This window comes from Vicugna pacos, chromosome 9 (assembly GCF_048564905.1).
Source record: "Vicugna pacos chromosome 9, VicPac4, whole genome shotgun sequence".
Lineage (NCBI taxonomy): Eukaryota > Metazoa > Chordata > Mammalia > Artiodactyla > Camelidae > Vicugna > Vicugna pacos.
In genome coordinates, this window is record NC_132995.1 from 7,091,791 (window position 1) to 7,119,737 (window position 27,947).

The 27,947-nt window shown below is 53.1% G+C and overlaps 2 protein-coding genes across 16 annotated transcripts; one reads left to right on the top strand and one right to left on the bottom strand.

Annotated features, from left to right (window-relative positions):
* Positions 1–1,476: 1,476 nt before the first annotated feature.
* Positions 1,477–11,126, bottom strand: SYNGR4 (synaptogyrin 4). Of its 14 annotated transcripts, none has more exons than XM_072966724.1 (6): positions 10,670–11,126; positions 9,118–9,318; positions 3,409–3,598; positions 2,870–2,932; positions 2,074–2,213; positions 1,477–1,769 (listed from the first exon to the last, which is right to left on the bottom strand). In XM_072966724.1, exons 1-6 carry the CDS (start codon positions 10,778–10,780, stop codon positions 1,536–1,538), a joined length of 939 nt encoding a protein of 312 aa, XP_072822825.1. In that variant the 5' UTR covers positions 10,781–11,126; the 3' UTR covers positions 1,477–1,535. The 14 variants fall into 14 exon arrangements, with proteins under 14 accessions (XP_072822825.1, XP_072822824.1, XP_072822837.1 ...); XM_072966723.1 differs by having other exon boundaries at positions 3,409–3,646; positions 10,670–10,691; XM_072966736.1 differs by lacking the exon at positions 10,670–11,126 and adding an exon at positions 10,291–10,439.
* Positions 10,593–27,757, top strand: TMEM143 (transmembrane protein 143). 2 transcript variants are annotated; one of them, XM_006208504.4, is made up of 8 exons: positions 10,593–10,754; positions 11,112–11,352; positions 13,072–13,176; positions 19,947–20,141; positions 21,187–21,314; positions 22,256–22,535; positions 25,738–25,927; positions 26,639–27,757. In XM_006208504.4, exons 1-8 carry the CDS (start codon positions 10,732–10,734, stop codon positions 26,845–26,847), a joined length of 1,371 nt encoding a protein of 456 aa, XP_006208566.3. In that variant the 5' UTR covers positions 10,593–10,731; the 3' UTR covers positions 26,848–27,757. The 2 variants fall into 2 exon arrangements, with proteins under 2 accessions (XP_006208566.3, XP_015098417.2); XM_015242931.3 differs by lacking the exon at positions 11,112–11,352 and having other exon boundaries at positions 10,616–10,754.
* Positions 27,758–27,947: the final 190 nt, after the last annotated feature.

Here is a 27,947-nt window from a genome sequence, read left to right on the forward strand (position 1 = left end):
CTTTCTGTTTAGAGGAATTTGCCCAGAAGCCTGACATGGAAAACGCTGGAACTAGGCTGCTTGGGTTGATGTAGGGTTGGGAAGGGCACCTCTCTGAACGCAACCTGCAAACTATCAATCTAAATCTGATCCAAGTCTCTGGTTTGACTGCCAGCCCAACTCGGGCCCAGAGAAATTAAGTGACCTGTCCCAGGTGATCCAGCTGGTGACCGAGTGAGGACCAGAGCTCCGAGTCCTCCCGTTTCCCAGCCCAGAACACTGCCCACTCCACTGCACTGCAGCTGTTCTCTCCAGATGTGCATGGGGACCATGTCCTGTTTATTTCTGCACCCTCAGCACTGAGCATGGGGTCTGCCACACAGGAAACCAAAAAAGGGACCACGGAGCCCATATTTGACTCCCCATGGCTCATACCCCTTTGTCCAGTTTGTGAATGATTGCTTCTCGGGTTCCCCTGTGGCCCTTGTGTGGGTGTTTTGTTTGGCCTGTGTAACATACAGCTTTTTTTTTTTTTTTGGTATTCACTGTCAACCAATCCACATCAAAAGAAACAGATTTCTGGTTGTTCTAGAAAAACCAGAAGGTTCTAGAGCTGCAGTGTCCACTATGGTAGCCTTTAGCTACGTGACCATCAGCGCTTGAAATGTGGCAAGCCCAAACTGAGGTGTCACCTTGTAAATAAAGGGGAAGGATTTAAAAAACTGAGTGTGCGAGAATGTAGGATACTTGGCTCGTGGTTTTTATACTGATGACATGATGAAATGATACTATTTGGGGTATATTGGGTAAAATAAAATAAACATCCATTTGACTTGTTTTGTTCTACTTTTGTTCATGGGGGAGGTGGGTAAGTTAAAGTCAGCCCCCTGTAGCTCACACTCGATTTCTATTGGACAGCACTGCTCTAGACACCCCGGGTCTGTGGTGCTGGATGCTGGGGGCCCCTTTAGTTTTGGGGTTCTGGAATACAATTCCTTCCTTTTCCCCAAGACTGTCTTTCAGATATTTGAAGACAAGGGTCTCCCCTCATCTCGGTCACGGACTTGCCATTCCCTGTTCCTTAAACGACTCCTCACACAGCATGGTTTTGAGTTGGGTCCCTTGTCCCTGGGGTGAGTTTAAGGGCGTGGGGCCCTGGCTCAGCGACAGGGCAGGTCCCAGTGTCGGCCCCCTCTGCGGGCGGTAGCATCTTCTCTCTGAACTTGAGCATCCTCAGCTGTACAGGGGGCCACCTCGTGCCTCCCTCCCGTGGCCAGTGCGAGGAGAAAACGGCTCGCGGTGTAATAGGCCCAAAAGTGTTTCCTTCCTGCCACTGGCTCTCATCTGCCACTGTCAAGGGGATGCCCCGATGGAGAGTCTGGGGGGCAGTAGGGAAATGGGACCCGCTGCAGACACCCCTGAGAAGACCCTGTTGGATTTCCCCCTACCCCCGGCCACTAGAGGGACCAGAGAGGAACAGACAGGAGGACAGAGGGCTGTTTTCAGAAACCCTTCTGGAGGGAGGATTATCTCTTTACTGATGTGGGTGAGGCTGTCTAGTTGTCGGGCATCATAGTGAGGCGGGGGGCCTTCGGAGTGGTCAGATAGGGGGGCAGGGCAGAGCTGGCATAGCTCAGGCCGTGGGGGCCCGTGGGGGGCGTGCTGACTGGGCTGGCAGCCGACGGCGGGGAGAGGGAGGTCAGCACCACGCTGCCCTCGTCCAGGGAGCGTTTGTAGGGGACTAGAGCGTCATTCGGGAGGTCCTGGAGGGCCAGGTAGGCCTGGAATACCTGTGGGCAGAGGAGGGCGAGCTGAAGGCTGGCTCAGGCAGGGCGGGGGAGGAGAGGGACTGGGGCTGGAGGCTGGCCTGGTGGGGAGGACGGCTGTGTCCAGAGCTCACTGGACGAGGGCACCAGCATGTCACCTAAAGCTGGGCTGTGTCTGCTCAGAGGAAGGAGCGCCTTCTTCCCGGTTTGCCCAAAGTCACAGAAGGGGCTGGCGGAGGCCCAGGGAGCTGGGTGAGAGCGGGAACATTCCAGCCCTCTTACCCCCCTGCCCTGCAGAGGGTGCCTGGGGAGCAGGGCTCATCCTCACCCAGACGAGGACGGAGAAGAAAGCGAAGGCGATGGCGGCCTTGGCGCTGCTGCTCCCCAAGAGGAAGTGTCTGGGCTGCGAATGCTGCCACTGGTTGGCCAGGAAGCAGAATCCCACAAACCAGATGCCTGCCCAGAGGACTTGGGGGGTTGCAGGAGAGAAGAGAGGCGGGGGGGAGGGGTGGAGAGAGAGCATGCTCAGGAGGGGTGGCTGAAGTGTGGAAGGGGGGACTTGGGGGTGGTGGGTGGGGCCTGGGGTCTCACTGAGGCCTCTCCCCACCAGCCCTCTCTAAAGCACCCTGGCGTGGAGCAGCGCTGTCCATGACAGGGGTCACCAGCCACTTGAGGCTTTTCACATTTCAATCAGTTAACATTTTCAATCAATTAAAATAGAATTTAAAAAAACTCAGCTCCTTGGTGGCACTGGCCACTCTGCAGGTGCTCAGTAGCCCCACGTGGCTGGTGGCTCCCTCACTGGGGACATTCCCACTGTCACAGAAAGTTCTCTTGGACAGCACTGGACTCAGTGACCCTTAGGGGCCCTCCCAGCCTGGAGACGCAGGAACTGGGCAGGTGTGGAAGAGGTGAGAAAGGAGCCTGGGGCCTGAGGGGAAGGGATGTGCGTTAATTTGGTGCTTACTATGTGCTGGGCTCTAGCTAAGGTGCTTGGCCTTGGTTAGGAGGCCAGGCTGGGCTCAGAAGCCTGGATCTGGGCTTGGCAGCTGTGTGCCCAATTCCCTACCCTCCTCAAGCCTCAGTTTGCTCCTCTGTAAAATGGGGATCTGAATAGGACTTACCTCCTCGGGTGGTTCTCAGAAAGAAATGAGATGGGGCACATGGAGCCCTCGACTCTGCCTGCCCTGTGGGATGTGCCTGGTAAATGTCAACATTACTACAGTCCCTTCTCTCCTTTCATCCTCAGAAAAGCCCTGGAGGTGGGGGTTTTCATCCCAGCTTCTGTGAGGAGGAGACCCATTCCAGCTCACTGAGCAAGGAGGCACCAGAGGCGAGATTTCAAACTCGGGTCTGTACCCTTCCTCCAGCCACTGGTGGATTTTCAAGAAATTTTGTGAAGAAGGGAGGTGACTGGGAGGAAAAAGCTATGCAGAAGAGCGGATTCTAGAATTAGCCTGGGGGTCAGAAGAGGTGACCCTGACACTGAGTGTAAGGGGTAGGCAGTAATTCCCCAGGGAGGACGCAGTGTGGAGGACAGTCAGAGGCCAGCTGGGTGGCCGAGGGCAGTGTCCTGGGGCCCTGGGGAGCCGGGGGGGGGTTGCTGGGAGCTGGAGTCGGGCAGCTGTGGGTGGGCCCTGCCCGGGAGTGGGGTGAGGCTCACTAGCCAGGATGAAGTCCAGGAGCTGGAAGGCCGTCTTGAAGCGGGTGTTGGCGATGCAGCTCTCATGGGCGTCCAGGGCGAGGAAGGTCAGGCAGCTGAGGAAGGCCAGGAGGCCGGCCCCCACAGCGAAGCTGCAGGCTGTGTTGTTGCTGTTGAGGACGCAGTGGAGCTGCGAAGACTCAGTCTTGTTCTGGTAGCCGTCGGTCAGTAGGGAGGAGAAGACGATGAGAGAGAAGACCTGTGGGTGCGGAAGCAGGATTCCCAGGGGTGGGAGCGGAGCTCAGCGTCTCCTGGAACCCACTCCTCCCCCCAGGCTCCCCATCACTGGGCCAGCCAGGCTGTACACCCACTGTGTGGTTTTGTCCCCTCCCTCCCTATCACATCCTCAGAGCCTCCAAGCTCCATCCCTTCTGTCACCCCTCCACTCAGGCCTCATCCTCCCCCCTGGATGCTTGCCCCAGCCTCCTCCCTGGCCTCTCTGCCTCCAAGTCTTGCCCTTTCAGCCTGTGTCCCCTATATGGCCCCTGAGGTGTCTTTCTGCACCCCACCCCTCCTGGCTCAACAGCTCCCCACCCCATGGCTCCCAGGACCCATCAGGACAGAGTCCCAGCCCCTCATCTATCCCCAGTCACTCTCCCCTTCTGCCATCCCACACGGGGACACGCCACCAAACCCAAATACCAATATGAAATGCTTAGCACAGTGCCCGGGACCTAGGAAGACAGGGCAATACGGATTTGCTGTCCTATTGATTCTCTCTGCCTCCGAGCTCTTCCCTCTGCCTACAACTTCCTCCTCCTCCCTCAGGCTTAGCTCATTTCTCTCCATTAAAAATACCTTTTTTTGGATCACTATGCTGTACACCAGAAAATAACACAACATTGTAAATCAACTATACTTCAATTAAAAAAGATTGTGTGTGTGTTTGCAATATTCCAAAGACACAGAAAAGAAGCTGGAAAGGGATAAACTGAGAGTTTGAAATTTGCACCTCTTGGGGAGTGATGGGAGTGTTAGCTATCTTGATCGTGGTGGTGGTTTCATAGGTGTGTACATCTATCAAAATTCATCCAATTATGCATCTCAAATATGTGTAGTCTACAGTACAGAAATTATACAACAATAAAATTTTTAAAAAGGCACAGAAAAGTGTAGAGAGGACTATAACAAACATTCAGTCCCTAACAAATATTAATCTTCTGTTTCAAGATTTTTTTTTTAAAGCAAATACAGCCTCACTGAGACGGTACTGACCCCCGAATCCGCCACGCTGCGCACAGCACACCAGAGCACGCTGTCCCCGCCTACCCTTGTCTTTTACCCGGTTTATTTATTAAACTACCGATGTACTTGCACCACGTGCCCTAGCCCATGTCATCCTTACACCACCCTAGGATGTGGGCACTATGAACAGCACTGTTTTTTTAGGTAGTGGAACTGAGGCACAGAGAGTATGAGGAACTGCCCAAAGTTAGTCAGCAAGTAAGGGGCAGGGCCTGGATCTGAACCCAAGCTGCCTGGCTCTTGAGTCCGCCTTAAGCCCTGGCTGTATATATGGCCTCTGGCTGGACCTGACGCCTTGAGGGCAGTGGTCCCTATCACTGTGATTCAGAGACAATCTGAAGCCCAATTATTGGTTCCAGACAGTCACAATGAAGTGTGTCAAAGGCCACCCCGGATGTGGAAGGAACCCCTGTGTGTACATTGTGAGGGATGGGAACTGGTCCAGGAAGTCTTCCTGGATGAGGCAGTGCCTGTAAGGAACATGGCAGGTTGAAGAAGGCTACAAGACTGGATGCTGTCTAGGGGTAAGTAGGGAGCCACGGAAGGGCTGTGAGCAGGGCAGGGGCAGCTCTGGGTGTTTGAAGACCCCTCTGGGGCCATGTAGAGATGGACCAGAGTGGGTAAGACTGCAGGCTGGGGAGGAGATTGGGGCCTGCAGTCGGGGAGAGTCCTGGTTTGAGCAGGCACCAAAGTCAGGGGGCAGAATTTAGGAGGAAGTTAAGGTGAGCTCTGAACTGGACCTTAAAGAATGAGAGGTTTTCCAGGCATATGGGAGTAAGGGCATTCCAGGCAGCGCGAACAATGTGTACAAAAAACTAGTTGCCTCAGAGTGAAGCTCCTTCAGGGGCTGGAGAGAAATCCCATCTGAGGGAGCTGGTGGGAGGTGAGGCTGGAAACTTGGGTGGGAGCCAGACCCTCGGAGGCCTTGGACACCAGACCAAGGAGCCTGGACTTGGGAGCCGTGGAAAGTTAAAGTCTTAATTAGGGCTTTACTTTATGCGTGGAAGGGTTCTGAGCACAGGATGACCTGGTTCAGACCCGGGAGTTAGAGACAATCTCCAGAGCTACAATGGATGGGAGGGCCACGACAGCTCAGAGAGGAGATTGGTGGGAGGGTCCGGAAAGAAACGCTGAGGCTGGAGCTCTGGGGAATCTGGTGACATTTAGGATGTAAAATTGGACTTGGTAATTGATTGGATGCGGTGGCGTTGGGGACCGGAGGGAGGGAGTAGGCAAGGGAAAGGGAATTCAGCAGAAGTTGAACTCCTCCTGGACAGGGTCCAGCTGGGACCCTTCTCTCCATGCCTGGCCCCCAGCACCAGAATGGACCTCAGCACATGCGTTGAAAGAGAATGACTTTGGCTCTCCTGTTTTGCTCTGGCTCTGCCCTTTGGAAGGGGGAATGTGGGAGGCAAAGGACTGACCCCTAAACTCGGCCTCTGTTCATCTTCAACTCTCCTTTGCCTTAATTGCTTTCTCTGAACAAAAATAACCGAAAAAAGACAGGGGAAGGGGGAGGATGTAGCTTGGTGGTAGAGCGTGTGCTTAGCATGCATGAGGTCCTGGGTTTAATCCCCAGTACCGCCATTAAAATAAAACAAACATATAAATAAAATAAACCTAATTACCGTCCCCACCAAAAAAAAAAAAACCCAAAAACAAACCCACACCAAATTAATAATAATAATCACTAGTCCCCCTTTTTGTCCGGCACCATAGCATTAAGTGAGGGTATTTACACCCATCCCCTATTCGGGGCTGAGGAGCTGAGTCTGTGGAAGGGGAGCATCTTGCCCTGCTGGTCAGAGGCAGAGCCAGGTCAAGGACGGGAAGGCCCATTGATCATTTCTGAGCCTGTATTCGTGACGGGCGCTACCTCCCTGAAGCCTCATGCCAGCCCCGTGTGAGACAGGTTACTAATTCATTGTTGTTTCACAGGTGATAAATCGAAGACATTATGGTGCCGTGGAAAGAGCCAGACGCTTCTGACTCCACCAGCTGTGTGGCCTTGGGCAGATAGATCGCTCCCCTCCTGGAGACTCAGTTTCCCAGTCTGCCTCTGTGCCTCGGGGAAGGGGGGGGGTGCCTGGCCTTGAGGTTCATCCTCACGCCTGGCCCAGAGAGGGGAAGTGTCCTCTCAAGGTCAGTCAGCGGTGGAGGCGGGGAGCGGGGATTGGAATCCAGGCCTCCTGCCTTCCAGGCCCATGGGCCGGCTGGCCACTGACCCCGAGAACCTTGGGCGGCAGCGCCAGCCCAGGGCACCCTGGAGACGCAAGGAGCGGGAACTCAGCTGGGCCGAGGAGACCTCTCGCCCTCTGAAGCCCGAGTCCAACCTCCTTCCACACCCTTCCCATCCTGTCCCCAGAGAGGGAGCAAGGATTCATCAGTTAAGGCACCAGCTGGCAGGCGGCCGTGAGAAGGACAAGAGCACCAGCTGCCCAGAGACTCCCTACCGAGGAGCCGGGCCAGGGGGGCCGGAGGAGAGGGCTGGCGGGCGGGAGGATGGAGGCAGCAGGCAAAGTCCATGACTGGAACGTCTGGCCCGGTTGGCGGCCCTCCCCCGACCCTCCCTGACTCCAGTCCACACCAGCTGGGCCTCCTCCTCCCTGGCCACCCGCCCTTCTTTCTGAAGCATCAGAAGCATCTTTTGACTGGCTTGCTGACTGGCTGATGTCCTTGGACGAGTCCCTCAACCTCTGTGAGCCTCAGTTTCCCCTTTGTGTCCAACGAGTGTGATAACACCCAGGTCACAGGGTCGTGGTAAGGAGCCGAAGAGCCGGCCCCGGGGAGGGACTTGGAATTGGGATGTGGAATTCCTAAGTCCCCACTTCCCCTGGATGAGATGACAGTGGACGCAAGTCCCCACCACCCTCTGCCCCCCACATCCCTCTCTCTCCTTCATCGCAGGTCATGGTTTGTCCCAATAATAATTGCTATTTGAGAAAAGATTACGACTGGTCAGGCCCACACTCATCAGTTTAGGGGCATTAATTTGTATCATGTTCACAACAGTCTTTCTTGGTGAGCAGGAAGGACTAGATACAGGAGGGTAGAGAGGTTCAGGGAAATCAAGTCACTTGCTCAAGGTCACACAGACCTCGGGTGACCCGAGAAGTTATCAAATAAGACAGGGCTCTTGTGGAGGGTGGATAGCTCAGTGGTAGAGCACGTGCCTAGCATGCTTGAGGTCCTGGGTTCAATCCCCAGTACCTCCATTAAAAAAATTAAATAAATAAGCCTAATTACCTGCCACCAAAAAAAAAAAAAATCTAAAACAAAAAAACGGGGCACTTTTGAGAATGAAAAGTGGTGCTGCTGATAATTACGCCAGGAGTGACCCAGGCAAGCAATGGAGAATGTCGCTCTACATGGAGAGCATGGGGTCAGACTAAGATGCTCAGCCGGGCCCGATCCATCCTGGATTAGGACCCTAGGTTCAATCCAGGGTACCCCTCCTATGCCCCAGACTCTGATCATATCTCATCTTCTCCCTGGGCCTCAGTTCCCAACTCTGTCAGAGGAGGGCAAGGGAGGCAGCACAGCATAAAGCCCAAAGTCACCACTCTAACCCCTCATGTACTGAGGCCCAGAGAGGGGCAGTGATTGGCTTGGTCACACAGCAAAGTCTGGGGTTGAATGAGGATTTGACCCCAGGCATCTTGACTCTTTGGGAATGTGGTAATGATGAAATGAATGCAGGTGTAGGTCTCGCTTGGCACAGTGGCCGACACAGCGCCCACCTAGCCCCTGATATCTTAGGTCTGTGTTACATATTTTCTTCCGACCTCTGTGTATATCTTTCTTCCCAGAGCTCCCAGCCCCTGCTCCTCTCCGGGTCCATTGTCTGAGAGGTGGAAAATGAATGGGCTCTGGCATCTCACAGACCCCAGTTTGAATCCCTGCTTCGCCTCCTACTCTGTGACCTTAGTCAATGCTGTCCAGTGGAACTTTCCACCTTGATGGAAATGTTCTAGATCCTTACCGTCCAGTATGAGAGCCACCAGCCACAGTGGTTGTTGGGTACCTGAAATGTGGCCACTGTGACTGAGGCACAGAATGTTTTATTTTAATTGGTTTAAATTAGTATAGCCACTATGTGGCCTGTGGCTACCCCATTGGCCAGCATAGCCTTTTAAAAAATTATTTAACTTTCTCTGATCCTCAGTTTTCTTATCTCAAAACTGGGGCTCACAGCACCCACTCTGAAGGGTCATTTCTTCCCAAGAGAGTTGATAAGTGCTTAGAATAGCGCAGGGTTTATGATTAGATGTTCAGTAAAAAGTGCCTTCAGTTACAAGCTCCCTTTTGCCTTGTTCTCCCCATCGGACCCCTTTTATCCCCCCACTCCCTCTGCACTGGGTCTGAGAGGTGAGAACTCTTGTTTCCGGTCACCTATGGGGCAGCCGGGCCACAGGAGGGCCTCACCCCTGCGAAGATCCGAGTGATAGTCTTTAGCCTCTTGAGAAACTGCACAGCTTCACTGTCGGCCAGGTCCTGGAGGCTTTCTGGGATGTGCATGGTGACTGCTCTGCTTCCCTGATCCCCGGGGGCTGAGGCAGGGATGCTGGGTGCTGCCTGCTGGGCACCACTGTCCGGAGGCTCCAGGCCCACTCTGGGGCTTGGCTGCTGCAAGATAAGAGGGAAAGGGATGATGGTTAGAGTCCAAGGGATTGGGTGAAGGGGCTGCCAGGGGTCCTAGGAGTAGGGGACATGGGATGGGGGTTCTGGGGGGGTCCCAGGAATGGGGTTATGTCAGGGGGAGGGGTCTGCCAGGGTCCTTAGGAGCCGGTGCATGGGGTGAAGGGGCTGCTGGGGGTCCTAGAGATGGGGCACAGAGTAAAAGGATGGCTGATGATCCCATGATGTTTGGGCTGCAGGGTGAGGGTCTTCTGAGAATTCTAGAAGTAGGGGTGCAGGGTGAGGGGGCTGCTGGGGGGTCCCAGGAGTCAGGAATGCAGGCTGTGGGGTGAGGGGGCCAGAGCCTGAGAGGTGGAGGTGCAGGGCGAGGGGATTCCAGGCCAGGGAAAAGGGGCAGGATGTTGGGGTGATTTCCTTGACCCAGGAGCCAGAGGTCCCATTATAAGGACAGTGTTAGAGGAATTTTCGAGGGACCAGGGGTGCTGGAATGGCGATTAGAAACACTAGGAGGTCTGAATCAGGGGATCCCTTTCAGGTTTTGGGGTGACAGCACCCACAGTGGAGACACCAGGCATCTCCAGGTAGATTTTAGGTTGTTCTTGTGATTTGAGGTGATTTCCTTAAGAATCAGGGCCCCCGCTTAGAAATTCAGCTCCATCTTCATCAAAGTGCATTTCCTCAAGTGGCGGGTCTGGACCTCAGATGTGTGGGAAATGTGGGCTCTGAGCTGAGCTGTCGCCTCAGATTGAGGAGGCCGTGCCCCCGGCACTAAGCTACCTTCAGAGGAATGGAGTCTTCCCTTTAAGGACGTGGAATGGGGGTGGTGGGGCTCGAGGGCGGTGAGGCTTGGGGATTATGCTGCCTGACAAAGAGTCACCCTTACTGTGGAGGCCCGGCCCGCGTCACCTGGAGGCCTGCTCTTCCTTCCGCCCACCCTCCCTGCTTGGTCCCTGACGCTACCTCAGCCTTCTTTTGGTTCCTCTTTTTCCCGCCTTTTCCTTCCTCCACAGATGATTGGCTGCGCCAAATCCCCGCCCATCTATTTCCCCGCCTACTTGGGTGGGGACACGAGCCAGGGCGTGGCCTCAGCGGACGTTGGCCCGCCCGCCGTTGGCGGACTGCGCGCGGGAGGTCTGCCCCGACCCAGCCGTCCCGGGAGTCTCGCGCCCGCCCCGCCCCTTTTCCTTTAAGGCTAGCGGACAAGGAGATACTTCTGCAGCGCCTGCGCTGAGCCCTAGGAAAGGGTGTGGCGCAAGAAGGTTGCACATGCGCAGTCGAGACAGGGCATTAGAAGAAATAGGACCCGCTCAATGACCCAGGCTTTGAGCATGCGTCTTACTGAGAACTGAAGCCGAACTTCGGAGGCCCAGGACGCTTTTCTGCACATGCGCAGGAGGCTCAATGACAGTCGAGCGTTGGCTAAGGTGAGGGAAAGGGTCAAGGGCTGCATGGCCGGGGGAGGGCGGCTCTGCAACCCCTCTGTATTCTTCTGAGCATCTCCTATGCTCTTAAGATCCACCTGCCGCCTAGACCCCGCAGAGACCAGTTGTACCACCACAGGGCTTCTGGGACCCGCAAAACGCCCCTAGACCTAAGACCTCTGACCTCTGCCAGGGACCCAGGCCAACTGAACAGTGTGAGAGGGGACGGGCAGGAGGGCCTACGAGGCTGGTGGATGGGCTCTGAGCCCATCCTGGGGTAGAAACTGTTGGGACCTGGAGGTGGAGAGGGCGCTTGTCCGCCAAATGACCTTTGACCTCAGCCCTATTTCCCTCGTTTAGGCTCCGGGGAAAGGGTCTGGCTATGCTGCATATGACCCGGGGGGTCTGGGGATCCAGGGTCCGAGTATGGCCCCTGTTGCCCACGGTCCTTGGGCACCCCCGGGCCGTGTCATCGCTGGCGGCCAAGATGGGGGAGTACCGCAGGATGTGGAACCCCACGGAACCCCGCGACTGGTCCCAGCAGTACCGCGAGCGGTTCATCCCGTTCTCCAAGGAGCAGCTGCTCCGCCTCCTGATACAGGTACTGCCCGCCCCGGGTCCAAGAGCCTGGGGACTACGACTCCCGGCAAGCCTCGCGGCAGTGTAGCGCTTCATGCTATAGAAGGCTGCCCTGGCGCCTACTGGGAGTTGTAGTTCGCGTTCACGTCACCGGCCCCCCCCCCCAAGTGGGCATGGCGTGAGTTGGAATGCAGGGGACAGACCTCTGAGATGCAGATGCAGCAGCAATTTCAGCCGCTAGCTTGTTTTATGAGGGGGAGGTAATTAGGTTTCATCATTTATTTCTGCTTGGAGGAGGTACTGGGGATTGAACCCCTGATCTCTTGGGTGCTGAGCATGCGCTCTACCACTTGAGCTATATATACCCTTCCCCCTCCAGCCTCTAGCTTGTACTGGAGGCTAGAACAAGTACTTGCTGGGGCCTGGTTTTTTCCTCTGCAAAATGGGTATAATAATCATCCTCATCATTACTATTGCTACTACCTAATAATTATAGCTACGCAGCTGTCATTATAATTATATCACACTATTTGAGCTCTTACTACATGGCACTGTGCTAGGCATTTTCCATGTATTCTTGAATTATTGAACAATCCAATAAAAGAGGTACAACCATCATGCCCATTTTACAAATGAGGTAACTGAAGCAGGAGAAGGAAAGTGATTCACCCAAGGTCATGACTAGTGACCCAGATTTGAACCGAAGTAGTCTAATTCCAGAGCAGGGCAGGGACTAGGGTGAAGCAAGTAGGCACTTGCGTGAGTGTAAGAGTGAGCGCCTTCTTTAAATTTTGCACCTTAGTTGCTTCACTTGCATCTACTTAGTCCTGGCCCTGCTCCCAAGCTTAAGCTACTATGACCCTTGTGACTATTCTGGATTATCATTCATTCATTTAATACTTATTGATTAGAGGGAGGGAAACAGCTCAGTGGTAGAACACATGCTTAGCATGTATGAGGTCCTGGGTTCAATCCCCAGGACCTCCATTAAAAATAAATAAATAAATAAATAAATAAATAAATTTTAAGATTATTAATTAAATACCTCTGTAGGGACTAAGTCCTATGCTGGACTTTGACCACACACACAAATAGATATACACACACAGGAACACAGAGGTATGTATACAGGCACACATAATCACATCAAATTCTCACCATTGCTTTTTTGAGAAAGAGGTTGTGAGCCTCTGTTGCCAATAAGGAAACAGGCTCAGAGAGGTGATGACATTCACCCAGGGCACCGAGGTAGGAAATATAAAAAAGTGGTTAAATATGCGTGCTCTGGAGTCAGACAGGCCCAGATTGGAGTCTCAAGCTTCTCTTTACAGAGACAGTGTGGTCCTCAGTAAGTGACTTTCCTGAACCTCAGGGTCCCCTCTGAGTAATGAGGGTTATAATTCCATCAGCCTCCTTGCATCCTATGGGGGATGATATCATGCTGGCAAACAGTGCCTGGCACACAATAAGCATTGTGTCAATGCCGGCCAGTAAATGTCAAAGCGGGAACTTGAATGTCTAGCTCTGTAAGCCATCCCTTTTTCATTCTCTGAGGCTACCTCAGTTTCTTGGTCAGTAAAACTGATCAGTGCCCACCCCACCCCCGAAAAAAGCACAACAAATCACAACACTTTAAAGAGCTGAGAGCTCTGATTGTCTGTTAGGGCTGCCCGGGAAAGAATTCTGCCCCTAGGGAAGAAGGGAGAGGCCTAAAGAGAAGTTTTGCTTCCTGAGGTTACAGGAGTTCCATTCCAGTCCTGCGGATAAAGCGGCTTTGGAGGAGTTTGCTGCCCATGTGGACTTCTGTACCTTGTTCCATTACCATCACATCCTGGCCCAGCTGCAGGTGAGCACGGCGGAGGGGGGGGGGGCCTGTTGTCCTTGTTTGCCTGTTCATTAAGCAAAAATTCTCTGAGCACCTCCTGGGAGCTTGGCCCCAGTTCTAAGCACTGGGGATGGGGGATGGGTTAGCTCAGTGGTAGAGCACATGCTTAGTATGCACGAGGTCCTGAGTTCAATCCCCAGTACCTCCATGAAAAAAGAAAAAAAAATAGTAATTTTGAAATAAAAAAGTGAAAGTATTAAGCACTTGGGATGCAGCAGTGAACAGACAGATGAAGCCATGCCCTTGTGGAATTCATGTGGGGAGATGATAAATCAATACATATAAAATATGATACCCAGGAGTGCTAAGTGCTATGAAGAACAAGGAAAAAGAGATTGAGGCAGGATAGAGAGGGACCAGATGGGGGCCTCTTTTAGACAGGGTAGCCAGGGAAGGCTTCCCTAAGGAGGTGACAGGTGAGTTAAGCCCTGAGTACAGAGACACAGCAAGCCTGATAGGTGTCTGGGGCAGGGTATTCCAGGCAGAGAGAAAAGCAAGTGCAAAGGCCCTGAAGTGAGAGAGATCCCCGAAGTGCTGGGGGAACAGCAGTGGGACCACTGGCTGGAAGGGGAGAGGGCAGGAGATGAGGGCTGAGGGCAGAGAGGGAGTGGGGGCAAATTGTGCCCAGACTGCGGGCCATGGTGAGGGCTTGGCTTTCGTGCTAAGGAAGCTGGGAGCTGCAGGAGGTCTCAGAGCAGAGGGTCATGAGCTGATTTATGTGTTAACATGATCCTTCTGGCTGCCCTGTGGGGAACAGGCTCTCAGAGGCAGGGAGATCTATTAAAGAGTCTATTATATTTGTCCAGGTAAGAGGTAATGGCAGCTCTGACAAGAGAAATAGCGCTGGAAGTGGTGAAAAGTGGGCAGACGCTGATAATGGTTGGAAGGCATCTGCTTTCGGCCATGTGCACAGGGCCTTGAAGGAAAGCCAGGAGTCAGGGGGCGCCTCCAGCTGCCACTTACGAAGATGCAGAAGACAGCGGGGGCGGGAGACATCTGCGGGGAAGGTGTAGGGCACAGTCTCGGACTTAGGAATCTGAGCTGCCTATTGGACAGCCAGGTAGAGAGATGGACTCGAATGCCCACAGTCTGGAGGTAAGGGGTCTGGGCTAAGAAACAATCCTGGGAGGATCTAGAAGGTACTACAGGAGACCACCAGGGGTATTTGCTGAGCCCTCGGGAGTGCCAGACTTGAGGTCAAGAAGGGGAACGGTGACCAGTAAGAGGGATGGACCAGGAGCAGCCAGAGAGAAGTGGAACTCCAGGGAAGAGCGATGTCGGGAAGCCAAATTCTCAGCATCCTCCTTATCCTGGGATCCTGTGTTGGGGTCCCCAAGAACACCCACAGATTCATTGATTTTTCTCCAGGGACTCACAGAGCTCAGAAAAGCCGTTACGCTCACAGTAGTTGTTTATTACAGCAAAAGGATAGCAAATCAAATCGCAAAGGAAAAAGGCGAGGGGGTGGAGCGAGAGCTTCTGGTTGTCCTCTGCCAGCAGAGTCATGGGAACAGCTTTCCCCAACGATGTGACAACACGCACAGAGCATCACCCACCAGGGAAGCTCACCGGGGCCTTGGTGTCCAAGGTTTTTATTGAGGTTTGGTCGTGGAGGTAAGACGGACTGCCCGAGTGGCTGACCTCAGTCTCCAGCCCCTCTGGAGGTCAAGCTGATCCCCTGTGGCCCAAGGCCCCACCGTAGATCACATTGTTAGCATAGACCATCAGATGTGCCCCAAGTCGCCCCCCCATCCGTAAACCAAGACACCCTTACCAGGCAGGTTAGTCCAAGGGCTTAGAAGCTCCCTCCCAGGAGCCAGACAAGGGCCAGTTCTTTGGAACGTGCTGGATTTGGACAACCCAGGCCTGCTGAGTTCACCCTTTACTACACACTGCCCCGCCCCTCCCAGTTCCCCCTTTGCTTTGATGAGTGGCAGCAACAGCCCCCTATGTCAGGGTCATCAGCGCCTTCCAGCGGCCTGGAGGAGCAGCTGACATCAGCCCCACTTGCAGAGACAGAGACTGAGGCTCCAAGAGGACCCGGGTGTGCCCCTGTCTGCCCACCTCCAAGCTCTTCTCTGGGGCACCAGAGAAGAGTGTGTGTGTGTATGTGTGTGTGGTTTTTTTTAAGTTATTAAAAAATGTTATTATATAAACATTTAACACATCACTCCAGTCTCTATTTCCATCTTCCACATCACCTTCTTGTCTGTGTGTCCTTTTCTGTCTCTTATAAGGACACTGTCATTGGATTGAGGGCCACCCTAATCCAGTATGATCTCATCTTGAGCCTTTCCTGAATGACACCTGCCATTAGACCCTCTTTCCAAATGAGGTCATATTCTGAGGTTCCAGGGGGCAAGAATTTAGAGGAGACACCTATTCAACCCTCTAGACCCAGTGAAATTTGACTTTCAGATATGCTCTGAATAGTTTTTTTTAAGTATAATTACGTCCGATGCAGTACAATCCTCAACTATTGTATAGGACCTACTTAAACTGAAAAATTATTTGTTGTTGATTTGAAAATCTGATTTAACTTGGTGTCCTGTATTTCATTTCTTCTGGGCTACATCTGGAAACCCTAAGTAAGAAGAAAAAGAAAGTAGAGGTGTCTTTGCCATTTTAGGTAGGGTAGTCAGGGAGGGCCTCATTGATGGGGTGAACTTTGAGCAGGTAATGCAAAGGAGGCGAGACCCAAAGGAGGCGAGAGGGAGCCATGTGGAGATCTGTGGGAAGAGTAAGTGCAAAGGCCCCGTGGCAGGAGTGTGCATGGTGTGTGGGAGGAACAGCAAGGAGGCTGAGCGAGGGGGAGAGGGCTGGAGAGGAGCGCAGAGAGGGCACCCAGGGCCAGATACTGCAGGGCCTTGTGGGACACAGTGAGGACTTGGCTTTGACTCTGAGTGAGGTGTGGGCCACCACAGGGTTCTGAGCAGAGAAAAAAAGCATGAGCTGACTTAGGTTACAATGGGCGCCCTCTGGTGGCTGTGTGGGGAACAGACTAGGGGGTGAGGATGGGAGCAGGGAGACCAGGGCTGAGGCCACCCCAACAGCCCAGAGGATGAGAAGTCAGGTTCTGGATGGATTTTGAATGCAGGACAATCAGGACTTGCTGGTGGGTTGGATGTATGAGAAAGAGACAGGTCCAGGATGACCTGAGGCTTTGGGCTCCGGCACCTGAAAGTGTGGACTTGGCCTCTTTTGAGATGCATAAGGTGGCCAAGGGAGCAGCTCTTGGGAGGAGTCTCAGGACCCCAAGACGGCGCACAGCAGGTCTGAGAGGAGGCCCATTGGATGCCTGTGTGGAAGCCTCCAGAGGCCCGTTGGACATCTTCTCGGAAGTGTGGAGTAGGCTCTTGGCTGTGTGTCTGGAGCCTAGGAAAGACGTCAGAGTAGGGTTAGAAGTCTGGGGGTCCTCAGTAGACAGATGCCATGTGTGGTCCCCAGGGGAATGCTCGAGGATAGGAAATAGTAACACCTGCCACAGAGACCCGATGACATCGTTCATCTTTCAGCAGATGTTTGTGCCCAGTGCCGTGCAGGTGCTGCGGCTTCATTGAGGAGAGAACTCGAGCCTGCCCCCTGCCCTCAGGGAGCGGAATTTGGGTGGTGGGGACAGCCCTGAGGCAGATGCTCTCCCCCAGTGCTTGGATGAATTCAGACTGTGAAGGCCAGTGTCTGAGCAGTTGTCCAAACTGACCTCGGTGTCTGCCCCAGGGTCTGTGTGCAAATTAGAAAAAGGTACTCCTTTCCCAAGCCTGGGGTGGTCTAATATGACAGTCCCTATGTACACATGGCTGTTGAAATTGGGAAGAATTGAAATTAAATAACAGTTTAAATTCCATTCCTCAGTTGCATCCACCAGGTTTCAAGTGCTCTGTTGCCATCTGCGGCCAGAGGCATCCCAGTGGACAGTGCAGATCTAGATGTTTTCATCACTGCAGGAAGTTCTTTTGGACGGTGCTGCTCTGTACCCTTTATGTCCCTATGAAAGGGTGACTGTGATGATAAATGTCTAGATCTATAGCATCTACAATGGTACCTCTTAGGTCTGGCACCTTCATGCAGTGCACATCCTGCCCAACTGCGCCAGGCAGCCCTGCTCAGCCTAGGGAGTGGAGGAAGGCTTTTTGTGATAAGGGAGCAGGAATATGATGGAGGAGCAGGAATTCAGTTAGGGAAAGGGAAGGAGGCAGGAAGAGGGGCAGGGAGAGTGTCCCAGCAGCATATGCAAAGTCCTTGTGCCTGGAGGAACTAAAGCCAGTGCGGTGGCTTTAGTGTAGAACAACCAAAGAGGGTTGTTGTGTCGGGCCCTGGGAGGCCTTGCAGGCTGTCGTATGGAGCATGGTCCTCCTTCCTGAGGGCAGTAAGAGCCTGGGAAGGGTCTTAGTAGGAGATTGATTGGATGTGTGATTCCTGATATCCAACTTCCTGGCTGTGTGACCTTGGCCTGTTACTTAACCTCTCTGAGCCTCAGTTGCCACACTATAAACGAGGCACGCTGTGCGAATGTGGATAACATTCTTCAAGCAGCGTCTGACATGTAATAAGTGCTGTGTAAGTTGCCATTTTCATTTATCACTATTGTTGTTACTGTTGGGTGAGACCTGCCTGGCTGCTATGTGGAGGACCGTTTGGCAGAGGAGGGAGGGGAGGGGACTTGGGGAGACCACTCATCCAGACAGGAGAAGGCGGTGATGGTGTGGATGGGGCAGGGCTGGTGGGAGGAAAGAGCTGGGTGAAGCAGTGATCTGATTTGGAGGTGGAATCAGTGTGACTGTGATTTATCATGTGAGGGGAGGGAGCATCAGGGGTCACCTGCGAGGTCCAGGTTTCTGGCTTGAAGCCCCAGGTGGATGTGAAGTTCCCAGAAGAGAATCTGGCTTGCAGTGGATGCCTGATGGATGTAGATTTTGCTCTCCTCCAGCTCTGAGATCCCCTCACTCTCAAACTGCAGCTCAGCCCCAGGAATGGAATATTCAAGGTCATTCTGTGAGTCCAAGACCTGGCTAAGGACCTGGGCACAGGCCTTAGCTTTGGGCTCCAGTCTCGTCCTCTGCCAGCATGACCCAGCCCTGGAGGTAGTTTAGACGAGGATTTGCTAGGCTCGTATTTCTCCCGCATCACCCAGCTGCTGGCTCAGTTGCCTCCAAACCTTTGTCCGGGTCATTCCTCCCACTTCAAAGCTGCACCTGATCTCCATGAGTTTTTCCTTAAGGCTGCCTCTCCTGAGAGACACACAGAGGGCTGTGTGCATGGGCTGGTTTTACGGAGAGGTGATTTCCCTCTGTGGCTTGCTGTATAGTCTGGGACAAGTCACGTGTCACCCTGAAACTCCATCTCTCTGTGAACAAATAGGCAAGCCACCCAGAAGCTTGCTCTTTCATTTATTTGTTTGTTTATTCATTCATTCATTCGACAAGTTTTTGAGGGGGGAGTGGTGGGTGTGTAAGCTGAGGTGGGCAAGGCAGTGAGCAGTTATGTAGGGACCTTGAAGTTCCTGTAGAAAGCATCTGGATTTTATTCCAAATGCAGTAGGAAGCCGTTGGAGAGACAGGGTGTGGGATCCGTTTATAATCTCAGTAAGCTCTTTGTGACAGCTGGGTGGAGACCGGTTTGGAAGTGAGGTGACAGGTGAAGGTGGCAGGAATGAGAAGGTGGCAGGAGGGGAAGATGGAGGCAAGAGCGATTCCGAGTTTTGGCAAAGAATTTGCTAAAGGATTAGATATGGGAGCAAGGAGAAGAAAGGAATCAAGGATGTGGTTTCTGATCAGAGCATGTGAAGAGGTGATAGTACCACTTCCTGAAAGGAGAGGACTGGGCCAGGGGAGGAGGAGGCATTCTCCTGGGGCCTTGTTAGAGATGAGATACCATTAGACACCCAACGGGAGATGCCAAAGACATAATGGGATATGAGAGTCTGATGCTCAGGGGAGAGGCCAGGGATGGTTGGAATGAATACGTTTGGGAGGGGAAACCTAAAATGGTTATATTGTTGGAAGACGGGGATGGGAGGATGTGATCTTATGGGCCTGACATGTTGGATTTGAGGGTGACCGTGACATCCCCCAAAAAATGTCAAGTAGAGAGTTTATATCAGTTACTGTAAAGGCTTAGCTGCTGTAACAAGCAGACCCCACAATGCAATGGTTTAAAGAAGGTGGAGGATTCTTTCCCTTCCACTTCACGGCCTTGTGGCAAGTGGGCCAGGGTGGACAGGTGGCTTTGTTCCACATGAGATTAGGCTGGGGCCCAGGTTCCTTCCATCTTGTTACTCTGCCATCCCCTAAGGGCATTGTCTTCACCCTTGTGGGGTCAAAACTGGGTTGTGGGCAGAACTAGGATGAATTCTCTGGGCCACACCTAGCCTCAAGGGAGGCTGGGAAGTGTAGTCTATCTGGGCAGCCCTATGCTGCCTTCACCTCTATTACCATTGGAGAAGAGGAGGACAGAATCATGCACTGGAAATGGATTTTAGGTCCAGAACTTGGAGGAGAGGTCCAAGCTGGAGACGTGAGCTAGGTAGTTATCTGCACAGACACAGTGTTTAAAGGCGCGAATGGAGAGGCAATTTAGAGTGAGCTCCAGGAGAGAGAAGGGAAGAGAGCCCAGAATCAAGCCTGGGGGTCCCCCATTATTTAAAGGATGGGGCCAGGAACATCCTTATGTGTACCCACAATCCCTCAGGCTATGACATAGCCCATTTTTCTTCTCTCTGACTCTCTTCTCAGGCCTTGTATGACCCCATCAACCCCGACAGGGAGACCCTTGACCAGCCTTCACTTACCGACTCCCAGCGTCTGTCCAAAGAGCAGGAAGTGCTTCAGGCTTTGGAACCCCTGATGGCTCAGGCCAACTTCTCCCTGCTCTCCGAGGATGCCATGGCCTACGCTCTGGTGGTCCATCACCCTCAAGATGAGGTCCAGGTGCCTGTCTTCCAGAGGAGAACCAAAACTCCCTGAAGGCCTTAGGGCAGGGGTGGCGCCTTTGGGAGGCAGAGGCTGCTGGGAGTTGCAGTCCTGAACACAGGGCACCAGCCCACGTGGCGCCTTTGAAGAAAAAGTCACGTCTTTCTCAGTTTACTTCACTGCCATCTGTAGGAAAACTATCATAAGAAACAGATCTTGTTAGGATTAGGGACTTTATCACCATCTGCCAGAGAACTGTATTACAGTTGTCCTTTGGTATGGGAGGGGATTGGTTCCAAGACCCCTGTGGATATAAAAGATCCAAGGATATTCAAGTCCCTTATATAAAATGGCATAGTATTTGCTTATAATCTATGCATATCCCCCAGTATTCTTTAAATCATCTCTAGATTACTTATAATACCCAATACAACGTAAATATTATGTAAAATAGTTGCTGGTGCACAGCAGATTCCAGTTTTGCTTTCTGGAACTTTCTGGAATTTAAAAAATATATATTTTCCATCCCGTAGTTGGTTGAATCACTGGATGTGAAACCTGCAGATATGGAAGCTGACTATCATAGATAATCCAAAACACTCATTGTTAAAGTCAACAAAATTATGATAAAACTACTAAAATCTTCCAAAGTTATCATCTCTGAAATTGGGTTGTGACTTATGAGCGGTGGTGTGACATAGTTTAATTGGCAATATATTTTCCCTCTTAGGTGGGGAAATAAACTTTTTATTATTTCATAAAATAATACAGTATCTTAAAATCAGTGGCATCTTAGATTCTAGGAAATATGGTAGTAAAAACACCTATGATGTGAATGGTGCCATCTTGGATGGGGTGCCCTTGTGCAGTGTACAGCATGAACAACCATACATGGCTGCCCTGCCATGGCAGGGTAATGACACTGGGTGATGATAAGCCTGGGAAGGCGAGGTGGGGGTGGCTGGGGAAATCCTTGTGGAGAGGAGCATCTAATTCTAATATCCTGCACTCACATCCCAGATTATACTCAGCTGCCTCTGCTTCCTTCCCCCCCCCTTGACAGGTGACAATAAATTTGGATCAGTATATCTACATGCACTTCTGGGCCCTGGGCCAGCGAGTTGGGCAGATGCCCCGTAAGTCCAGCGTGGGCTCCAAGCGTGGCTTCTTCAAGTCGCCCCCTGCAGAGAGGTGAGGCGACCCTTGTTCCCCAGCTGCAGCGAGAGGGAGCCAGGTTAGAGTCGAGAGGGGACTGACAGGTCAGTGTCTGGATCTGGGTGTCTGGGACCTGGGTGGGAAGTCGAGAAAGGGGGAGGGGTAAATCAATACTACCTTTTCTTCCCAAGAAGTAAGAACTACAATTCCCAGGAGAAGAGAAAGTGTAGGGACATTTCTCTCCATTTCTCTCCATTTTCCAGATGAGGAAAACCGAGACTCAGAGAGGGAAGGTCACATTCTGAAAAAGTGGAGCAGCTGGGATTCTGATGAACACCATATTTTTAACAGAAGATATTCAAATCCATAGTAGGGTCAAGAGAGCCAGATCTTCTCAGAGTCAGCCAGTGGGCCTGTGTATCACCCAATCCTTCTGGAAACCAGTTTATCAAATAGGGTCACAAATCCAAAAACAAAACAAAAACCAAAGACAAAAAAGCCCCTCATATCCCTTAAACCAGTAATTCCACTTCCAGGAATCTATGCTAGGGAGATATTTATACTTGCAGACTGCTTAATTATCTGTTTCTCCCACTGGACTATAAGCTCTGCAAAGGCAGCAACTGACTCATTTTCTTGTCTCTCCAGAGCTACATAGCACTCCTGGCACTGAACAGATACTCTGAAATATATCTAGAATTTGATTTTGAAAATTAACTAAGGAATCTTCTTCAACTCTCATTTATTAAGTCCATAAAATCAAGATGCAAACCTATGTGTCCAATGATAGGGGATTGCATTATGTAACTGATCCCCTGTTGTTGGACACAAAACTTATTTCTGACTTTTCTCCAACCGTTGTTAACTAGGTTTTAAAATGATGGTGCGACTGCAGAGCCAGAGAGAGTGCCCTGGGGCCGGAGGGAGCTTCCCAGGGCGGTCCTGACTACCCTCGCCCCTCCATCTCTGTCCATCAGGAGATACTTTAAGCGGGTGGTGCTAGCAGCCCGGACAAAGCAGGGGCACTTGGTGCTGAAGAGTTTCAAGGACACGCCGTTGGAGGGCCTGGAGCAGCTGCTGCCTGAGCTGAAGGTGCGCACGTCCACCCTGCAGCGCGCCCTGCTCAATTTCACGCTGGTCGTCTCAGGCGTGGTGTTCTTTGTCAATGTGGGCATGGTCGTGCTCTCTGACTTCAAGATGGCCACCTCCCTGCTGCTGCTGTTCTTTGCGGCCTTCATGGGCCTGCGGGCCTCCAAGGTAAGTGGGCCACCCCGCCAAGCCTCCCGGGTCCCTCTTCCTTGGTGTGCAGCCAGGAGGTCAGGCCGTCCTATCTCTCTGTGCTTCAGTTTCCTCATCTGAGAAATGGGCCGGATGGCGAGACCTGCTGTGAGGATGAAATGAGTGCCTCTGTGAAGCGCACTGGGTGCAGTGCTGGCACGTGGCAGGTGCTACACAGGTGTTCACGGCCACTCACTGGGCGCCTGCTTTGACAGACACTTGACATGGTGAATGATGTGTGTTCTAGAACCAGATTTCCTCGGTTTGAATCTAGCTTGACTGTCTTCTAGCTGTGTGACCTTGAACAGGCCGCTTAACCTCTCTGTGCCTCAGCTCCCACATCTGGAAACTGGATGACAATGGGACCTAACTCGGGATTACATGAATTATACTGCTGAGAACAGGGCTCTTGTTCCCTGTGTCTGGGCCTCCCCGTCCTGGCCAGGTGTCATTATCACTAGGGGGGCTGTTTTTCTTTCTTTCTTTCTTTTTTTTAATGGAGGTACTGGGGATTGAACCCAGGACCTCATGCACGCTAAGCACGTGCTCTGCCACTGCACTTTCCCCACCCTCCCAGGGGAGCTATTTTATAAACGCGGCTCCTGTGTTCTAGCCCCTGTGGACTGAGTTGGAAACTTTGGGCCTAGGGCCCTGGAAGCTGTATTTTTAACAACGTGCCTTCCTGATTCTGCTACATGTGAGTGCAGGGCCGCCTCGTACAGTCGTGCAGGTTATTCACCATCCAAGGGTTCATGGCCGAGGGGACAGGTGGGGCTGACACCCAATTTGTGCTTTGCTCCCTGAGCCGTGAGCTCTGTCTTGAGGCTGAGTGGGCCTTGAGGGACTGCCTTTTACTGATTCTCCCCCAGGGTTGGCACTGGCCCCTGGAGTGTGGACTGGTGTGAGGCGTCTGTTGGACCCGATCGTTCACTTGCTGGTTCATTGGTTTTCAAGCTGTTGCAGCCATCCCGGTGGGCTCCTAGGAGGCCTGGCAATAAATCCCACAGATAATAACCAGGCTGTGCTGGCTGAGAGGGTGAAGGGTTGCGGGGAGGGGGAGCAACTCCTGCCTAGGCCCAGGGCTCGGGTGGGATTGGAGGGAAGCTTTGAAAGCCAGGGATTGAGCCTGGTGGAGAAGGGGCTGGGTGAGCACAGCTTGGAGGTCTCACAGGGCTGGAATCTGGGGTGCAGGGGGGAGAAGTGAGGTCCCAGCAGGTGGCTGAACCTTGATGCTGAGGCAATGAATGTTAGCCAGGAACAGACTAAAGGTGGCTTGGCCTGTTCCAAGGCTCAGGAGCCCGAGAGAGCAGGGTGGGCTCAGGGGAATTTCATGGTAAATTGGCTCATTCAACATGGACTGTGTTCAGAGGGGAGGAGCAGGTGAGTGGGAGAAATCCTCAGGGGCCAGGCCGTGGAGGTCAGACTCTTTGAGGCCACTAGGGAGCCATGGGAGGGCTGTGAGCAGGGGAGGAGCAGGGTCAGGCTGTGTCAGGACAGACGAAGGGGGAGACTGAGGCCAGGAGGAGGCTGGGCATTGCACTAGGTGCTTTGGAGAGGAGGGGAAAAGGCAGAGAGATTCAAGGCAGGTGGAGGGGGCTGGGAAGGGGGTGGGGATTGTGCCAGGGGTCTGGCCTGTGATTGGGTAGATGGTGGCGTCACCTCAGGTACAGAACCCAGGGGAGGAAGGAGGAGTGGACTGAGGCGTTGAGTGAGGAGGGACACGGCACTCAGCGTGGGCCACCACGAGTATTGAAGGGAACATCTAGGTGGCCAATGGTGAGCCCTCTCCAGGGAGAGGTCTGGCCTCATCTGTGTGCCATGGAGTCGCATGACCTGCTCCCTTAACCTGTGAGAATGCAACTCCATAAGCTTGGCAGAAACAGGCACAAAACCCAAGATATTTTTTATACTCGTCCTGAATGCATGCAATTCCTACATCTTGCCTTCAACCAAAGAAATGGCGATTCGTTCCAAAGCGGGGACATAAACCGACTGTGCTGGCCTTGTAAGGAGAGAGTACAGTCCGCAACAAAGCGTGTCATCGGTACTGTGCAGGCCATTTCAGCGATTTTCCACGGGTGTGTTAACTTCAGAGGCATTTCACCTTAGGTCTGCATGTAAGATGGGTGACGCTCTATAGGCAGAAAATGCTTATGTTTAAAGGGGAGCCTCCAGCCCAGGATGTAGAGAAATATTCAATCATAGACAATGTTTAAATGCTTGTTATGGGCCAGGCTCTGTGCCAAGTGTTTTATTAGCATCTAGAGCACTTCTGTTATCTGCCTCCGTTCACAGCACTACCCGAGGATTTAGGTCTTAACCACAGTCTCACAGCTGGAGGGGACAGAGTTGGACGGGCACCCAGGCCTGCAGGCTGTAGGACCCAGTAGTCTTCAGCTCATTTTGTGGGTGAGAGGAGGAATCTGGACAGACATTTTGAATGTGAGCCCCAGAGGGCACTGGTGGGCCTTCATTTCCCTCCTTAGGGACCATAAGGTTGGAGAAAGGGGGCCAGGCCAAGAGGGGCCAAGGGTGGGGAAGGGGGCAGCCAATATCCAGCAGGGCCCCAGACCTGCTCCTCCCCTCTTCTTCCCTGAAAGTGGCTCTTCCAGTATTTGTCATCTGTTAACATTTTTCTTTACAATTCAATGTTTAAAATCTTGTTTTTAATTATGGAAAAGTTCAAACAAATGCAGAAATGTAATAGTATGGTGAGCACCCCCGTAGCCAGCACCCAGCGTCAACAATTAGCAGCAGTCAGGTTTCATCTAACGACCCACCACTCTCCCACCATTTAGATTATTATTATTTTGAATCCTACACATATCTGTTAATACTTTAGTATGTATCTAAACGATAAGGACTTAAAAAAATCTTTGTAACACAAAGTTTCCAGGCTAAAACTCATATGGTCCGGAAATCCTTAATAAAGCCATTAATACGTGGCTCAGATGAGCAAACCAGGACAGCGGCTGCGGAGTCACTGGGGCGAGAGCGTGGGGGTTAAAAATCCAAATACCTGGTCCCCTGACCTGGGGATCTGAACTGAATAGGCCTGGTGAGGGCCCGGGAGTCCTCCGGAAGGGCGGCGCCAGTGTGACTGACCCAGGGGTGTGTGTATGGGTGGGGAAGTGGAGTCCCAGCGCTGCCCGGCCCCTGCCGGATCTCGTCCCGCCTGCAGATGTTCGGACAGCGGCGCAGCGCGCATGCGCTGGAGCTGGCGCATATGCTCTACTACCGCAGCACGTCCAACAACTCCGAGCTGCTCAGCGCCCTGGCCCTGCGCGCGCAGGACGAGCACGCCAAGGAGGCGCTGCTGGCCCACAGCTTCCTGGCCCGGCGGCACCGGGGGGCGCGCAACAGGCCGGAAGGTAGGACTCGCGGAGCCAGGTGGCCCCGCCCCCTTTATGGCCCCGCCCTCGTTAGGCCCCACCTACCCCGTCATTTGCAGCTCCTCCCCCAAGAGCCACGCCCCAGACCAATGTGGCTGGCCTCCGACGTGGCTCCGCCTGAACAAACTCCACCCTGCCCCTACAGGGTCGAGACTCCCCGTAGTCCCAAGTGGCCCTGCCACAGTGAGACACCCGACCCCCGTTGTCCACCTCCCACTTTCAGCTCGCGCTGGTGGAATTGGTTCAGTAGACTGGACCTCTGACTTAGCTCCTGATCTTGGTGGACATGATCCTTCCCTGGGGTGACCTCCCTCTCCTAACCTCAACCTTGGCAAGAGTCTTGGATCAGACTCCTGTTGTGGCATGCTCCCCACTCCCCGCCAGCTCCTTCCTATATGTGAACCCAAATACTGCCTCCAAGAGACCCTTACCCTTCCCTGTGTAAGCCCAGGTGGTCCCTTCCCAACGGGACCCTTCCCTGAACAAGGGTCCCTGGCTTGTCCCCAGATGAGAGCCCCAAAACCGAGTCTTCTAGGCTTTGTCCGACTCCCCTCTTACACTTGTCCGACCCCTAGGCGTCTCCCAAACCCAGCACCCTCGGACTCCTTGCCCTGCACCCTCCCCGCTGTTCTCCCCCAGTCCTTTCGGGTCTGTCTGACCGCCTCACAACACCTGCCTTTCCCCCTACAGAGACCTCCCAGTGGCTCCAGTCGGAGGTGGAGAACTGGCTCCTGGCCCAGTCAGGCTGTGACGTGGCCTTCAATGGAACTCGGGCCCTGGCCCACCTGCAAGCCCTGACCCCCAACATCGGGATGTACCCGCCCCCGGGTTTCCCCAAACTAGACTCATTGGCTGCTATCACTTCCCCCAAGGCCACACCCAGCAGTGACAGCCCCTGACAGAAACCTCTCTTGCCCATCCCCGCCCAGCCACCTGGTCGGGAACTAAGCCCCGCTTCCTCCATGACGAGCTGTCAATCACGGCTACTTGGCTTTGCCCCTCCCCGCCTTCGAAGTACTCCCTGGCGACCGCCACTTCCGTTACGCTGTTTTCTTAAACAAAGCCGCGCATCGAGGCAGCCCGCCGTTGCTAGGCCCCTTCTTCCGATGAGCGGCCAATCAAAGCCTTTTGGCTCAGCGCCTGTTCCATCTCTTAGTCTCACCCCCACCATAAACATCTAAACGTGGTTTGGCTGAGGAGGGAGGGTCAGCCAATCACAGCTGTTCATCGCTGCAAACCACCAGGCACAGTTGTTAAACTGAGCCCTCCCGAGGCTATCTATCACTGTCTTTTTACCCCGCACCCGCACGGGGCAAAACTGCCCATCCTCTTCACCGAGGCGGAGCTTTAACCCGCAGCCAATGAGAGCCGTTTAGCTCGGTTCTCTGGCAACCCGCCAATGACAGCTGCCGGGCACTACCAACCTTGGGCAGCCGGTTGTCCCTGTGTCAAGCAACCAATCAGAATTTCTAACGGAGACTTGATCTTTCTACCAATTGCCGCTACTTATAAGGCAGGCCATTTGATCAAATACTAATCAGCTGGTCCAGGCTGAAGGGGTGGGGAGCTTTGTCCCAGGCAGAAAGCTGTGGGCCAGTAGGAATCAGAGACCATCTTCACCCCAAGGCTCAGGTCCACTCAGGCCCCCAAAACAAAACTCAGGTGACTTCCCTGCCCAAGTCCCTCACCCTTCCTACAGAAACTACCTCGGCCTGGATCTTGCCTCCACCAGTGGCCTGTGCAATATTTACTGATCTAGCGATGTCTCCCGCTGTCCCCTCTCCCAGAGGAATAAATCATGTTGAATAAGTCTGGGTGAGTAGGGTATAGTTGCAGGGGTTGCGGAGAAGGAAGTCATCAGAATCCTGGAAAGAAGATTCTGGGTGTTGGGGAAGTGCGTTTGGGTGGGTCTTGGGCAGAGAAAGCTGTAGTCCTAGAGAGACTGGGTTTGTAGTTGGTGAAATTGTCTGTGGATCACAGAGAAGGATCTTAGAGGCCC